A 15,527-nucleotide genomic window follows, 5' to 3' on the forward strand; every position below is an offset into this window, starting at 1 on the left:
TTAGATCCTGGGAGTCACACTGAGTGACCTGGAGGACACATTCCCAGGCCCGGTGCGCGGCTGGACTGGCCAATGTCCTTCCCGCCCCAGCCGGCGCTGCTGGAGCAGAACCACCCACCATAAGCCGGGCAGGCCTCTTACTGCTAAGGCCAAGTAAGTAACAGTTCGGCCAGCAGCAGCCGGTGGGGATCCTGGGGGGCAGGCCAGCTGCTCAGAAGAGGAGGAGCAGTGTTGTCCACAATCTGAGGCGTGGACCGAGCCTCGAGGCGTCTACGCACACAGGTGATGGCAGGGCCGCACGGGAGCCAGTAGAGCTGCTGTGAGGCAGAGGCTGGGCAGTGGGTCAGGGTGGCTGAGCAGGTGACTGCCTTCCCAAGAGCACGGTGTGGAGGGGGAGGGTGTCCAAAGGTCCTGGCAACCAGGTCAGTGGGCACCAGTGCCTGTAGCTCTTCTCTACAGAGGCTCGACTGCAAGCACAAAGGGCAAGGGTCCAGCCCCCCCAGAGGATCCTCAGAAACCCACCTGGCCTCTGTGTCTAAGGCCACTGAGGCGAGGGACCAACGGGCATCCCGCTTTCCCACTTGCTCTCCGTCTTCTCAGTCTCATAGTCACCCCTTCCTGAGGGCCCGAGCAGCCTCAGTGGACCCTCCCTGGTGAGCGTTCCTTTGCGAGGTGACTCAGCAGAGAAGCCGTTGTGGAAGGTCCTGAGGTCCTCGGTGTCCTGTCCAGAAGGGGGACTGAGGTCCTGGACTCCTGAAGACATGCACCTTTAAAGAGGGCATGGTAGTCACATAATCTGTCAACTGGCGAAGAGGTGGACTCTAGCCTATCGATCAGATTGCAACTTTATGACCTCATTTTTGGAGGTGTGAGGGTGTTAAATAGCTCACTGGAGCCCAGACACATAATCTCTCTGCTTTGTTTTCCTGCTGACAAGCCAGATGTGCTAGGCTGATGGAGCCAGAGCCCTGGGGCTGGAGGAGCCAGACTCCTGCCAGCACTGAGATGCTTCCACCACCACTGGATCCACAAGACCTTCCACCCACCAGCCTGTGATCTTCCTGAATTTGGCATCATTGCATGTGCTGCGAGTCTGAAGGAGACTTCATAGGCTGGTATTAGACATATGGGCTAATATCAGATTTAATGACTTGGCCTGGACTGGACTGGAATGTTTTCTTCATATACATTCTTTATAGAAAGCTCTTTCTCATACACATATGAGTGTCTATGACTTTGTTTCTCTAGTCTACCCATGTGGGAAACAGATTTTTCCCAAGTAGTCTCCCCCAAATATATGTGAGACTTAAGACACTGCTTGCAACTAATGGTAAATGATGGTCAAGTTACCTCCCAGAAGACTCCAGCCATCCTGAGCAAGCAGACACCATTGTTTCTCCCTCAACAGGCAGGGCTCGCCCCGTGCTGTAGGGACAGTGCATTGCTTCCCCTGAAAGCTTAGGCTAACTAGTCTCCAGCTCTAGGGCGATCGAGGTTAGGCCGCCACCCTGAACCGAGGGTTCGTCCACCTTGTCACATGTACACCCTTAATCCCTCCTCTTCCTTTAGCGTATGTACCCCTAAATCACCCCCTCCCATTACTGTATTACATATACCCTTTCCTGTGATGTATGTCTTCACCTGTAATTAGGGGGCTTGCATGTTCCCAGAAAATATATAAGCCTTGATTAGCAATAAATATCTCTCTCTCTCTCTCTCTCTCTCTCTCTCTCTCTCTCTCTCGCTCTCTCTCTCTCACTCCACGTGGACCACCAAGTGAGGCTGAGTTGAGCATGCTACTATGAAATGTGTCTGACTCCATTATTTCAATCTCTTCTCTACCTCTCATGCTCTCTATGACTTTATTGTAATCTTTACTTATTATTGCTGTACAATTGTTCCTACCAGACCCATGATGATGTGTTAGGGGCTGGTTTTTCTGACACAAACAGACTGACACAGAGGGGGGTTGGGGTGGGGTGGTGGTGCCTGGTCCCCTTGGGAGCCACCCAGGTCTCAGTGAGCCAGCAGCTTCAAGCATTCAGGGGAAAATGGAGGGGAGAGAATGGATTTTCTCTCAGAAGCTTTCAAAGCCCTCTCAAATTTCCCAAGAGCACCCCCACCCCATTCTTTCTGCTGCCCCACCTGACATCCTGCCCAAGAGATGCCTCCTGGGTGCTGGTCTCAGTTCCTGGGCCCCAGAGCAGCAGCAGGCCACACGGCAAGGCGACACCACACTGTGATTGCCCACACAGGAGGGGCTTGAAACCCAGCATGAGCATTCACAAGTATGGCGCTGGTTGGGGCTCCAGACACTTGGGGATCCCGGGAGGGAAGCCAGGGCCCAGGCCCCGGAGCAGCCAGAAGGCTGGCCAGTCCACAGGTCCATGGGGGAATGATGACAGGCTGGGGAGTGGGGGTGGGAAGAGGTGACACTGCCTCGGCCCTCTGCACACCGACTGGCTCTCCATCCAGCTCCTACTGGTACAACACCCCCGGTGGCCCTGGCCTCTCCCCACAGAGCCGCCCAGGCCAGGCGAGGGCCACTTCCCCCACAGACCCTCAGTTCTCAGCACCTGCTACTTCCTCATCCTCTCCCTAAGCCCCCGGGACACCACCCTTCACAGCCAGCACCACCGTCCCCCCAGAGTGTGCAGCTGCCACCCCTCTGAGAGCCTGAGTCCCAGCGGAGGAGCTCTGCTCGCCCAGCACTGGGCCCGGCTTTGGGCACAGCGTGCCTCCTGGGCCTGATCACGGCCCAGTGACAGCGTTCTACAGACCTGACCCCCAAGGTCACCCATGACCCAGAGACCTTTGCTAAGCGCTGCCGAAGAGCGGAGTGAAAGGAGCCAAAGCCGAGATGCAGGTCAGGGGGCATTTATTGCTCTGTAGAGAGGGGAGCCCGGGGTCCCACCTGCAAGGGTGCCAGGCAGAGTGAGGCCTCACTCAGCAGGATGCACGGCCTTGTGCACACAGGCCCAGAGGACAGCCGGTGGCAGGTGGGGCCGAGTGGGGGGCTCAGTGCAGGGCCCAGAAGGGCAGCAGCACCCCGGGCAGGACCCACACGGCCGTGGCCATCGTGGCAGGTGCCCCGTTGCAGTAGCTCTGGGAGCAGCACTTCCTGGAGAGGCGGACGGTGACCCTCTTCTGAAGCTGCCACTCCTGTTGGTTGTTGCCGTTGGGGCACCTGGGTGCGCAGCGCTTGCTGACCTTTCTCACGGTGTGCTCTCCTGTTGGGGAGAGCGGGCCAGGGGCCCGGCGAGGTCACTGCGGGCACGGATGAGGCTGGGCCCAGCAAGGGCACTGTTGGATCTGCTGATGGCCAAGGTGGGACCCCAGGGCTGCCAGCTCCTGCCAGCCAAGGAGGTGGTGGCTGTGCAGAACCAGCACAGGCCATGTTCAGGGAACCTGCGTGCTGGCCCCAGGTCTCATGTCTTTGCACCGTTCCCCTAAGGATGTGCTGACTTCTGACCGCAGTGACCCACAGTGGGGGCCTGCCCAGGGACGGACACGCCAGTGTCACAGTGCTGCGCTGCATTATGCTACAATGTATCAGGTCCTGGGTTATCCTGTTCTGAGCACTGCCCTGCTACCCTTGTGCTACACTGTATCGTGCTAGGTCACATCCCGTGTCCTGACTCCAGCTGTGGTGTGTCCACTCTCCCCCACAGAGCAGACCGGCTGTCCCTTTTCCAGGAGCAAGCACCGTGCCAGGTCTCTCTCCTGGGGAGCAGCTGGTGGGTTTGAACTGCCGACCTCTGGTTACCAGCCTAGCGCTGCAGCATCACATGGTGATGCTTTGGGCTCTGTTGTTGGAACTAGGTACGTCACCTTCAGAAGGCTGTGTCCCACTACGTCTTGGCAAGTTTCAGGACAGTCTAGATTTAAAACTTGAATGGGCCCCATGGGAGCACAGGACGTGTTGGGTGGGACCAGCTGCAGCTCCCATGGGGCTCCCTGAGCTCTCCCTCCTCAGTGCTCAGGGTCAGGCACCCTCCAACAGGGAGGGGTCTCCTACCACAGACCGGCAGAGCACAAAGTATGAAGGCAGATGAAGGGCCCTCCCAGTGTCCACTTTCCACAGGGGCTGGACATCCTCCCGCAGCCCACCCCCTCCCTGATGGAGAAATAGTGCACCCCACCTAAAGGGGGAGGACTGTGGTCAGAGGACACCCAGGAAGGAGGGCCTAGTGGTCAGAGCAAAGCAGCCACCTGGTGCTAGGTGGCTCTATGAGACGTGTGCACGCATGTGTGCATGTGCGCGCGCAAGCGTGTGTACACGAGTGTGCGTCCGTGCGCGCAAGCATGTGTGCACACGAGTGTGTGTTCGTGCGTGCAAGCGTGTGTGCGCGTGCACTCGCACATGACTTCTCCAACAAAGGGGACCCTGAGCGTGGGCTCACCATCTGGTAGGAAAAGCACTTTCTGGAGCACGGCAGGGACAGTCACACCTACGTTGGCCACGGGGATGGCAGGGCCTTAGTCCCAGGCCCACTAAGTTGGCAGAGTGGTGACACTGGTTGGCAGTTCTAAACCCCCAGCCTCTCCAGGAGAGTAGGTCGGGGCTTCTGACTCCCATACAATGATAGGCTTAGAAGCCTGCGGGACGGCTCCACCCTGTCCTCGGTCGCTGGGAGTTGGCGTGGACTCCAGGCAGCAAGAGTTGAGACTTGTCACCCACAGTCAGCACTGGCAGACCACACGTTGCTGTGTTCCCGAGGCCTGAGGGGCAGAAGCCAGTAGGACCCGGAGGGGGCAGCTCTGGGGGGGGCGGGGCGGGGCAGACAGGACCCCCCAGTCAGAGACCCCCCTCCACCCGTTCCCAGGCTTGACTTCTCCGTCCCTTCCCGGTTGGCTTCCTGCTTCCAGGCCTTGGCCATTGCGGTGGGTAGGGACCCTGTCCCCTGTGCCTTCATCTCCCGTCAGACTAGGCTTTGAGTCAAATTGTCCCTGAGGCCGGCGGCCCCGGTGCATGGCTGTCTGGGCAGGCGAGGGCAGTGCCTTTGACGGCAAGCTCCTGCCCTCACCAGACCCTCAGCGTGGTACAGCCCTTCCTTTGGGGCTCGTGTCCACAGTGCCCCAGGCACCCGCCTGGGTCCCGTTTAGATAACAGTCATCTAAAGCTTCGAGGTTTCTGGGATCAGCAGTCCTCCACCCGACTGCCAGGGGCCTGCAGGATAGGGTGGACTGCCTTCTAGCTGCCCCTACGCCGGGGCTTTACAGAAGCACATGTCTGCCCACCTACCACTGCTCTGCCACGACTGGCTCCCAGCTCACATTCACCTGGGACCTCAGAATGGGCCTTATGGGGAAGTAGAATCTTCCAGACGACATGCGTTATAGGGAAGGCACCCTAAAGTGGCGGCGGGACCTTCCGTCTAAGATAACGGGTGTTGGTGGATGAAGAAGAGAGCAGACTGATGCCACCACCAAGCCAGGGAGATCCAGGACTCCAGCCGCCTCCAGAGGCTGGATGCTGGGGCCCTTCCTTGAGCTACCAACCCCAACATCTTGCTTTTGGGCATCTGGCTGCCAGGGTGGACCCAGCAAACGGCGGGGGTGGGCTGGGTTGGGGGTAGTCTGAGAGTAGTGCACAGGGCCGAGGCAGTGAGGAACTAGCACTTCAGATGGACACGTGGGCAGCCCAGACCCAGAGCCCAAGGATCTGCCCGCAGAGGTAGTCAGGGGTTTGTCTAGGGGCACTGCTGAATTGTGTTGTCCTCTAGTCCACAAGATCCCCATTCTGCTGAGCCCGAGGGCTGGAGCCCAGCCCCTGTCTCATCCCCTGGCCTGACCAATCAGGGGTCCAGCCTCTATCCCCTGCCCAACCCTGCCCTGTCCAGAGCCCAGCACCTGTCCCCCTACCCTGCCCTGACCAATCAGAAATCCAGCCTCTGTCCCCTGCCCAATCAGGAGTCCAGCCCCTGTCCCCTCCCCTGCCCTGCCCAATCAGGAGTCCAGCCTCTGTCCCCTGCCTAACCAGGAGTCCAGTCTCTGTCTCCTCCCCTGCCCTGCCCAATCAGGAGTCCAGCCCCTGTCCCCTCCCCTGCCCTGTCAAATCAGGAGTCCAGCGTCTGTCCCCTCCCCAGCCCTTCCCAGTCTGGAGCCCAGCCTCTGTCCCCTCCCCTGCCCAGTCGGGAGCCCAGCCCCTGTCCCTCCCTGGGCTGCCGGCTCACCAAAGTAGAGGATGGTGTTATGGGAGATGCAGACAGTGTCATTGTGCGGGCACTCCATGGGGTGGCAGAACTCTGGGCTGCTGACTTTGAAGCACTTGTAGCATATCAAGTTTTCTGTGGGCGGGGGCAGCCTGGGGTTAGGGCCAGGGCTCTGCGGACACGCAGTGCACAGAGGCCGAGGGCCACCACGGCCCCATGCCCACCTGCCTGGCCTGCCCGGTCTTACCTGACTTGGTCACCGTCTTGACCCCGCAGACACAGGCACACTCGGCAGATAGGAGCAAGACCCACAGGCCTGGAGCCAGGCCCCCCATGATGCCACACTGGGTCTGAGAGAGCAGTGAGGCTGGAGGAGGGGGGGGGCTGCCAGGTCACCACAGTGCCCTCCAGCCCCTCCTTTCCTCTCTAGCCCCACCCCCAGACTCTGAGTCCCTTCTCTTTCTGCTGTCCCTGCCTGATCCTCTGCCCCTGGACACCCTTCCTGTACTCTGAAACAGCCCAGGGAGACAGGGGAGGGGTGTAGGGAAAGGCATCCTGGGGGCCCTACGTCTGCTGCTCTGCCTGCTGCCCAGCATGCTGCCCAGCGAGCAGGCCCTGACCCTGGAGGGGGCAACTGAGCATCAACCCCCTTCACCACCCCTTGCTAGGAGCTGCCTGTGCCACAGCCCGGGATGAGGCATCTGGTGGGTTCAGCGTGCCTGGGCCCCGGGTAGATGGGCTTCCAGCGCACTGTTGTCCCTCCTGGGGGTGGGTTAGTGCCCACCTGTCATCCTGCTGGCCCACCACCATATGCCCACCCACTCTCATTTGGGCCCATGGGCCACCACTCCTGTCTGGGCATTGGATACTGTTCTGGGGCTCGGGGCTTTCCCCAGAACCGGTCCCCTCTGAGCCCAACCTGGGAGCCGAGCATCAGTGAGCTCCAGAAGAACAGCCCTTCTGTGCACCCAGCCCAGGACCTGTTTCTCTTCCCTGTCCCCCTGCGGCAGCTCCCTGTCCTCCCAGCACTGCTTGAGTCCTGCCTGCCCTCATGCCCTCAACCCCCCAGGCACTGGGGAAGCCCCCACCCTCCCTGTGTCCAGACTCTCACTGGAGGCTGCAGGGTGTTGCCGGGGACTCCGAACCTTCTCTGTTCTTGCAGCCCCCAGCCGGCTGGCCTGTCCACGTCGCTGAGCCCCCCATCAGCAGCAACGGTTTCCAGGCAGCAGCACCCCCAGACGTACCTCGCTCAAGGCTGACAGGATGCTTGCTGTGGCCCCCTGCCGTGCAGCTAGCTCCCTCCACCGCCGCCCCTGCTGCCTGTGCTCTTGGTCAACCGCGTCCCAGGACGCCTCGGACGAGCGCCCAGGCCTCGAGTTTGGCTTTCAGTGTTCAGATTGTATCGTCTTCCCACGGCACACCGACCACACAGGCCGCGTTCTTGGGCATAGGGTGGGGGTACTGCAAAGTCCACGGGGGTCATGCTCACTCCTCTGCTGGGATGGGCCAGGGCTGGAGGAGCGGTCCCGCCTGGCTGACCCAGTACTGCCCATCAGCGTTGCCAGGGGGCAGCGGGGCTGATTCGAGAAGCTGTTTTCATTCCAGTTTTCTGAGGGCTTTGGCAGCTGCCTCTGTCCACCTTGCAAAGGCAGATGGGCTCCCCTGCCCTGGGCCGCCCCCGCAGAGGTCTTTGGTGAGGGAGGGGACTGTGCTCACAGGAGACCCCGGGGGCAGAGGGGCCATGGCAGGATCTCCAGGTTCCACAGTGCCACTAAGTCACCCACGACCCGGCTACCACGGAACAGCCCCAGGGGCACTTCTAGATGGAGGAGACCAGGAGAGGCCAGGCTGCCTACTTAGGGAGATCAGCCCCGGAAACCCCTGAAGACCGGCATGGGTCGCCATGCGCCAGGGGTCACCTGGACCCTGCTCCCAGCCGCGGCACACTGAGCTCCCACGTTACATGACAGCGCCCAATGCCCCACACAGAAGGATACCACCACACACACACACATGCACACATAGCATAGCGTACCACACACACACTCAGCACACACACAGTGCATGTACACACACCAGGCATAGTACATACACACAGAGCACACAGAGTACCCCACACACACCACACCACACTCTATATCAGACACCCCCCCACATACACCATGCTACCACACACATACTATCCACACCGTATCACAGCCAGAGCATGTGCACATACACACACCACATTGCCCACACGCCACACCACAGGCCAGCACAATGAGGACATGCGGCAAAGAGGCCCCCGCACAGTCCCGTCCAGCTGATGCGAGCACCAAGCACTGCCAGCATGGCGACTCCACTCTGAATAAAGCTGAGGACTACCGTGAAAGCCGTAGCAAAACACCGACTCACTGGACCTACGTGAACAACCCATGCCGATGATCACAGACACCCCAGCACCCCTGGGGAGCCCCAATCAGGCTTTGGCCACATGCTGCAGAATTTCCAAAATGACATCAAAAACCCAGCAAGACACCTATAAAAGGCCCGCGTAGAGAGCCTAAACTCGCAGAGCAAGGGCCCAAGGAGGAGACCTCAGCCCCTGCTCTCTCCCTCTCTACCTGGGTGAGGACACGGGTGACAGCAGGTCCCAATGGGACTGAGGCTTAAATGTGGCATCTGTATGCCACCTCGTTAGCCCAGTGTGTGTGTTTGAAGTGAACAAACCGAGCATTCGAAAATGTCAAGCCACTAGTGACACCAGGGACAGGAGACCAGACTCACGTAGCCACTCACAATGGTGCTGAGTGCAGGAAGATCACAGGCCGGTGCATGCAAACTCTTGTGGATCCAGTGGTGGTGGAAGCATCTTCCTGTGGCTCCTCCAGCTCCTGTGTGTGTCATCCACGTGGCTCCACGTGGCTTGTCAACAGGAAGATGACCAGATGAAAAAACAGAAAGAAAACAGTAATATTATTGAGATAACAATAAAGAGCGAGAGAGAAAAGACCACCAACAATACTTAAAAAGTCAGAGGAGAAATTTCTGTTGTGGAACAAGTGAGAAAGGTTTGAGGCTGGAGCAAACTCAGGTTGGGTCAAGAGGGAGGTCAACTGACCTAGGGTCATATTGTACCAAGGCTTGATTCACCGTCATCGAGTTTACAATGCTCTGTCTGGTAGTCAAGCCAATCACAACCCTGCACTGTGGCAGTGGGGGTCTTCCAGAGCTTCGTTGGACCAGGTACCCCACACATGGATTTTGGGCTCCCATAGTCTTCTACAGCCTTCTGCAAATACTTTCCCTTGGTCTTATCTGGATTTTGTTATCATCATCTTTGGATCACACGGGCTGGTGAGCTTCTCCCACGTGGACTTAGTTGATGCCTCACTTAGTTGGCTGCTTGTTTGCATACAAGCCTTTAAGACCCCAGACACCATTCCACTTGATAGCCGGGCACCATCTGCTTTCTTCACCACACTTTGCTGTAGCACCCTTATCTTCAGTGATCTCTTCATGAGGGGGAGTAACGAGCAGGACCATGTTATCAGAACTAACTGTTCTTGGATAGGGACTAGAAATATGTGGAGCCCATGTTGGGGTACGAGCCCCCAGTAGTTGAATGGGTCCTTAGCAGCAACTTGTGATTATGGAAAACAAGACAGACAAAGATATTGGGGGACAGGGGCTCCCTCTCCTGTGTCAGGCTCAAGAGGGTGAATGCATTTTTCAGTGGGTATATATCATCATGAGGCTTACAAGTCTTTCAAAAGGCAGATATGTAGTACAGAGAACACGTGAAAGAGTGAACGGGCAGTAGAATAAGAGGTAAGAGAAGGAATGCGGCATCCCTGACCTCACATGTCCATGAGCCCTCCCAAGGGAGCAACCTGTGATTCCTATCAGGAGACGTCAGAGAGAGTTAGCGGCTCTTCAGGGTGGGACGGGAACTCCAGCCAGATTGTTCCTATCTACAAATAACCTGTGGGCACAGTGAGCAGGCAGACACAGGTGGGAGACATCTTTGATGATATCTCCTTTCCGACAATTCCTTTGGGTGGAGGGGGAGTGCTATTGGAGGGACTGTGTTCAGTCATGAGAATGTGTTTTAAGATTTATTATCTCATAACTGAGATGGCCTTTCCCCACCGGAGTCAGCTTTCCAGACCCTGTAATTTTGTGTGTAAAGAATCTGGTTGCTCACATTCTCACGCTGCCCCTTGGCTGACCACAAGCTCAGGATCCGCAGGCTCATCCCTGGTCTTTGAACAATTCCGGTTTACCTGGGAGGTCATAGTATGACAAAACAAACAAATACAAGAACAAACATAAACAATCCCTGCCCCCAGAAACAAAAGAAGAAAAATGTGAATCCTCCCCCTGGGGTGTAGGGCTTGTATGGATGGCATCATCAACGTATCCCACGGCCCAGAATTTAAGACTTTGCTGCCACGAGGGGCTTCTGTGAGTCGAGTCCAGCGTCAAGCTGCAAGTCATGAGCTGCTTTGGACAGACTGTTTCTCAACTACCTGAGCTTTTTCCTTGCAGAGTAGAGGCTGGCGCTGGGGACCGTCTTCCTGCACCACTTCTGACAAGGGCAGAGGCTTCCTCCTCCGATGAACACCTGTCGTGTTAGTGCAGGGGGGGACTTGAGGCTCTCACTATATTGCGTCCCTGCGGTCCCTTTCGCTGGACGCTCACTGTGCCCAGGTCCCACCCAGGGTCCAACGACCACCACTTCCACACTCTCGGGGTGGCCGCCCTGGCTTCCTCTCCTCAGGGAGAGTCAGTCCCACGTCCAAGGGTACAGGGAACTTTGACGTGGGGTCCGGGGTTCACTTGGGCTTCCGCATCGAGTGCTTCAGGTGTGGCCCTTCGGGGATGCCCTGCCGCTGTAAGGCTGGCATCCAAGGAGCACTCTGGCCAGACTCCTCCCACCGCAGATGGGTCTACTTTCAGCATCCACGGTGGCCACCCTCCAATGGCGTGGCTCTTCTTTACCCTCCTATATTAAGTCTCCCACCTGCACCTGCACACAAGGAGGCTGGGCATGCCACGGGGCCATCTGATCTGCCCCAGGACTCCCCACCTGCTTTCAAACCCTGCCAAGGGCTGCAGATGGGCGCAGCGCCGCAGAGCCCTGAGCTCCTGCCCGCTGCCTCCATGGGCATCAACTGGATCTGAGCCAGACACCCACCCGGACACAGAGGCATGTCTGAGGGAGCCTGTCCCCTCTCTAGCCCCCTCTAAGGAGCCCGCTCTCCACCAGAGACACCACTTTGGGACCTCAATGGAGGCAGAGTGGAGAAATGTCCCTTCCTGTTGTGGAGTTTTGTCTAGCGAAGGTTTCATTGACTCGGTCTCGTCTTGTTTGATGTACTCTCGAACTCAGCACAGACAGTTGTCCTGGGCTGACCTCTCAGTCCGAAGGGGGTGTGTGTCAGGATGGACTGACCCCCAACTGTGCAGGGCAGGTGGAAGGTGGGGCCTGGGCCCCAGCCAACTCCTGGATTTCCTCTGGGGTCTGGGGTGCTGGGAAGTCTGCTGTTGGCTGCTCATTTGAACCACATCCTGTCTTCTGAGAAACAGGAAGCTGGGGGAACCTTCGTCCTGCCCCCATGCTGGCTCTGCAGTGTGGGCCTGGGGAGAAGCCAGGTGTGGTACCCAGCATTGACACCTCCCTCACTGGCCACAGGGACGCTCAGTCCTCAGGGAACAGTAAGTTCAGGGCCGACCACCCTTTGCCCCTCCCCCTACAGAGGCCATCTCCTCTCCTGGTTTCTGGAAAGGGAAGCTGCAGACTTCAGCTTGGCCTGCATTCCTGCCCTTCACCTCCTAGGGCCCCTGCCCTCTGGCACAGGGGAGGTGGGAGTCTCCAGCCCCTCCCCTGAGACCCACAGATGCTTAGCTCACTGACCCCAGAGCCCCTTGCCTCCAGCCCCAGCCCAGTGTGCTTTGGCGCTAGGGCAGAAGGGCTAGCTGGCAGGGAGACCAGGAGGCAGGTGGGCTTCTGCTGCAGGAGGCGGGCAGGATGGGGGATGTGGGGGTGAGAACCAGCTCTAGGGGGGCCTGGGGTCCACAGATGAGCAGTCCTACCATGAAGACAGCTCTGGTGCTGCTGGGGGCCCTGCTGTGCACACAGAGAGGTGAGATGGGGTCCCTGGGGCCCTGCGGGTTGCTGGTGAGCGTGTATCACAGCAGGACCGGTGGCAGCAGGAGCTGGGAGGTCATGGGCTTGCCTTTGGGCTTGGGCAGGGGCAGAGGTTGGGCAGTGTGCTGGGCCAGCACTTGGGCCCAGGAGAGGGTCCAGGGGATCAGCCTCCAGTTGTCAGTCTGGAAACCAAACCGCTGGCTCTGTTCCACAAGCCACCAGCCCCCCACTGAGTGTAAATTTGCAGGGCTGCCTCCCCTTAATCCTTGCAGCCCCACAGGCCTGGCTGGGGGAGCCCTAAGGCTCAGACAGGCCCTCCCTTCCTCTCAGCCTGGCCCAGCGCTGCTGTTGGGTGCCAAAGCTTGCCCACACACTCCCTTGCAGGCTGCCCGACCTGCATCCGGGCCTCAGGGACTCTGCATGCCATCCTCCACTGGACCTGGGAGGAACCCTGAGGGCCTGTGACCAGGCCACTGGCTCCCAGTGGGCGTCATCGAGGGTGGCCCTCGGCACCGTCTGCTCCTCATAAGTGGGTGTTTTGTGGGACCTGCCCAGGTTGATGGCTCCGGTGTTTGGGGGTTCACTGGGGAAGCTGTTCTGTGTGGGGTTGTGGAGGCTGAAAATGAAGGCCCCTGGCAGTCACCCCTCAAAATGCAGACCAAGCTGCACCCCCTGTTGACTGATCCACAGTGACCCCCTAGGGCAGAGGAGAACGGCCTCTGTGGGTCACGAGGGGTTACACATCTGTGGGAGCAGACAGCCTCATCTTTCTCCCGAGGAGCAGTTGGTAGGATTGAACCTCAGCCTTGAGGTTAGCAACCCGACCCAGAACCCACAGTGCCCCAGGGTCCTGTACCCTCCACTCCATGAAGAACATGGCCCTCAAGTGAGTGCCGTGACAGGCTGGAGCTGCCCCTGTGGGTTCCTGAGACCCTACCCTGATGGGAGCAGGGAGAGGCTGGCAGGTTCCAACTGCTGACCTTGTGGGTCAGAGCCAGCACACACCCCGCTTCTTCCCAAGGGCACAGCCCCAGCCCCCACAAAGGTCCCCTATCTGTGTGCTCCTGGACGACCGTGGGGCCCTGAGGCTCTGGCTGTGCAGTAGGGAGTTGTCCACTCACTGGGTCTGCCCTCTGCTGACCTGGCTCCTCCGCCCCCTCCTCGCAGCTCAGGGTCTGCGCTGTCACCACTGCTTTGCAGTCCCTTTCCTGGGCGCCTGCTGTGAAGAGGTGTGTCCTTTCCCTGATGGTGTCTGCGTCTTCCAGGAGGTGACAGCCTCCGTGGGTGAGTCCAGGGGTGACCACAGCCCAGGACAGAGGAGGGACCGGCTTCTCAGAGAGGAAGCCACTCAGTGGACCAGGGGTGGGCCAAGAGCGGCTGAAACAGGGCTGCACCACCATGGCTGTGAGAACCCCGACTCAGGCCAGCCCCCCTCCCCACCGCAGGGACTGGCCTCACTGCAGCCACGGCAGCCGGGACCCCCTGCTCCATGTCCAGTCCCTCATCCTCCCCCCCAGGTCTGCCACCTCGCATGGAGGGGTGCACTGGGGTGCTGGTAGTCTCCTGTCACAGCAGGAGCTGGGAGGTCACGGGCTTGCTCTGGGCACTTGGGCAGGGGCAGAGGTCAGGCAGTGTACTAGGCCAGCGCTCAGGCCCAGGGGCTCAGCCCTCAGTTGTCAGTCAGGAAACCACCGACCCTGCTCCACAAGCTGCCCTCTGTCCAGCCTGTGAGCATCCTTCCCCTGTCCACCCCTGTGAGTGTCCTCCCCCATCCACCCCTGTGAGCGTCCTCCCCCATCCACCTCTGTGAGTGTCCTCCCTCTGTCCCTTCTGAGTGTCCTCCCTCTGACCCCCCTGTGAATATCCTCCCCCATTCACCCCTGTGAGTGTCCTCCCCCATCCACCCTTGTGAGTGCCCTCCCCCTTCCACCCTTGTGAGTGCCCTCCCCCATCCATTCCTGTGAGTGCCCTTCCCTATCCACCCCTATGAGCGCCCTCCCCCATCCACCCTTGTGAGTGCCCTCCCCCATCCACTCCTGTGAGTGCCCTCTCCTATCCATCCCTGTGAGCACCCTCCCTCATCCACCCCTGTGAGCGCCCTGTCCACCCCTCTGAGTGCCCTCTTCCAACCATCCCTCTGAGCGTCCTCCCTCTGTCCACCCTGAGAGCGTGTCCCCCTGTGGGCAGCCCTTCTTTTGTAAGGCATTCCCCAGTGGAGGTCCCATTCGACTTTCTCTTACTCTCACTGGATGGCCTCTCCTTCCAGACCGGGCTGAGCTCCCGGACAGTGGACAGAGCCCTGTGTGGTGTCATGAAGGCCACTGTAGCCCAGAGCAAGCCAAGGTCAAGGGCAGCTGCTCCCGAGGACACCCTTCTCCCTCGGCAGCCCCCACCCCGAGTGCATGCTGGGCTGTCACTTCAGTATCCTTCCCTCACCCCAAAGCTGGGCTGTCACCCTCTGTACCCCCACCCCCCACCCCCCACCACCCTCATCCACACGTGCCGGGCTGCCACATCTCCGCGGAGGGAGCTGGGAAGCCAGTCTCCATCAGTCAGAAGGCTCTGAGAGCCCTGGTGGGTCATGGTCACGTGCTGGCCTTGTCTGCACGGTGGGCGGTTTGAAACCAGCAGCCGCTCTGCAGGAACAGCGAGTCCTGGACACCCACAGGGGTTGAGATGGGTCAGCGTTGACTCGATGCCAATGACCGCCAGGCCTGGAGGCCATACTCAGGGACCGAGGGGGCGGCATGCCCACTGTCCTCCCGCCACCCCCCCCCCGCCTTTAACAGAGGCTGAGGAGCTGAGGGTCCACAACCAGTTCTGTCTCCCTGTCTGCCCGGAGAATGACCTGCCGCACCATGAGGTGCACCTGCTGGGTGCCAGGCTTCGGACCTGGCACACCTGCTGCCAGGACGACCTCTGCAATGGGATGGCTAGCCGGGCGAGCGAGCGGGGCGACCCCTGCAGTGGGGCAGTCAGTGGGGCCCGGGACGGGGGCTTCTGCTCAGCCTGAGGGTGACCCTGCCTGGCCCCAGCCCACCCCTCTGTCCACCTTTGCTATGGTGGCTGTGGCCCTGAGTTCGGGGCCGGGATTGAGAGCCCCTGCTTTGACCCTTCCCCGCCTGTGCACCCTAGCCCCTGCCCCGGTGCAGGCTGCACCTGACCTGCTGACTGCCAGCTGTCCTGGACCCCAGCCGGGTGTCCTGCCCACTCCAAGATCTGGCCCACCTCTCTCCTCA

At 59.6% G+C, this 15,527-nt stretch overlaps 2 protein-coding genes across 2 annotated transcripts; one reads left to right on the forward strand and one right to left on the reverse strand.

The window, feature by feature from the left end:
- Positions 1-3,018: 3,018 nt before the first annotated feature.
- LY6L (lymphocyte antigen 6 family member L) lies at positions 3,019-6,490 on the reverse strand. Its single transcript, XM_075550516.1, has 3 exons — positions 6,403-6,490; positions 6,177-6,290; positions 3,019-3,230 (listed from the first exon to the last, which is right to left on the reverse strand). The coding sequence occupies exons 1-3, from the start codon at positions 6,488-6,490 to the stop codon at positions 3,019-3,021; spliced, it is 414 nt and encodes a 137-aa protein (XP_075406631.1).
- A 5,744-nt stretch (positions 6,491-12,234) lies between these two features.
- On the forward strand, positions 12,235-15,301 carry LOC142448560 (lymphocyte antigen 6A-2/6E-1-like). Its single transcript, XM_075550517.1, has 3 exons — positions 12,235-12,283; positions 13,456-13,572; positions 15,078-15,301. The coding sequence occupies exons 1-3, from the start codon at positions 12,235-12,237 to the stop codon at positions 15,299-15,301; spliced, it is 390 nt and encodes a 129-aa protein (XP_075406632.1).
- The last annotated feature ends 226 nt before the right edge of the window (positions 15,302-15,527 follow it).

Source organism: Tenrec ecaudatus, chromosome 5, assembly GCF_050624435.1.
Source record: "Tenrec ecaudatus isolate mTenEca1 chromosome 5, mTenEca1.hap1, whole genome shotgun sequence".
Taxonomy (NCBI): Eukaryota; Metazoa; Chordata; class Mammalia; order Afrosoricida; family Tenrecidae; genus Tenrec; species Tenrec ecaudatus.

Excerpts from the sequence above, each read along its gene's own strand:
- LY6L (XM_075550516.1), bottom strand. The coding sequence starts at position 6,490 with ATGGGGGGCCTGGCTCCAGGCCTGTGGGTCTTGCTCCTATCTGCCGAG. Across the intron at positions 6,291-6,402 it reads CAAGACGGTGACCAAGTCAG|AAAACTTGATATGCTACAAG; the intron begins GTAAGACCGGGC and ends CCCCGCCCACAG. Across the intron at positions 3,231-6,176 it reads TAACACCATCCTCTACTTTG|GAGAGCACACCGTGAGAAAG; the intron begins GTGAGCCGGCAG and ends TCTCCCCAACAG.
- LOC142448560 (XM_075550517.1), top strand. The coding sequence starts at position 12,235 with ATGAAGACAGCTCTGGTGCTGCTGGGGGCCCTGCTGTGCACACAGAGA. Across the intron at positions 12,284-13,455 it reads CCTGCTGTGCACACAGAGAG|CTCAGGGTCTGCGCTGTCAC; the intron begins GTGAGATGGGGT and ends CCCTCCTCGCAG. Across the intron at positions 13,573-15,077 it reads GGAGGTGACAGCCTCCGTGG|AGGCTGAGGAGCTGAGGGTC; the intron begins GTGAGTCCAGGG and ends CGCCTTTAACAG.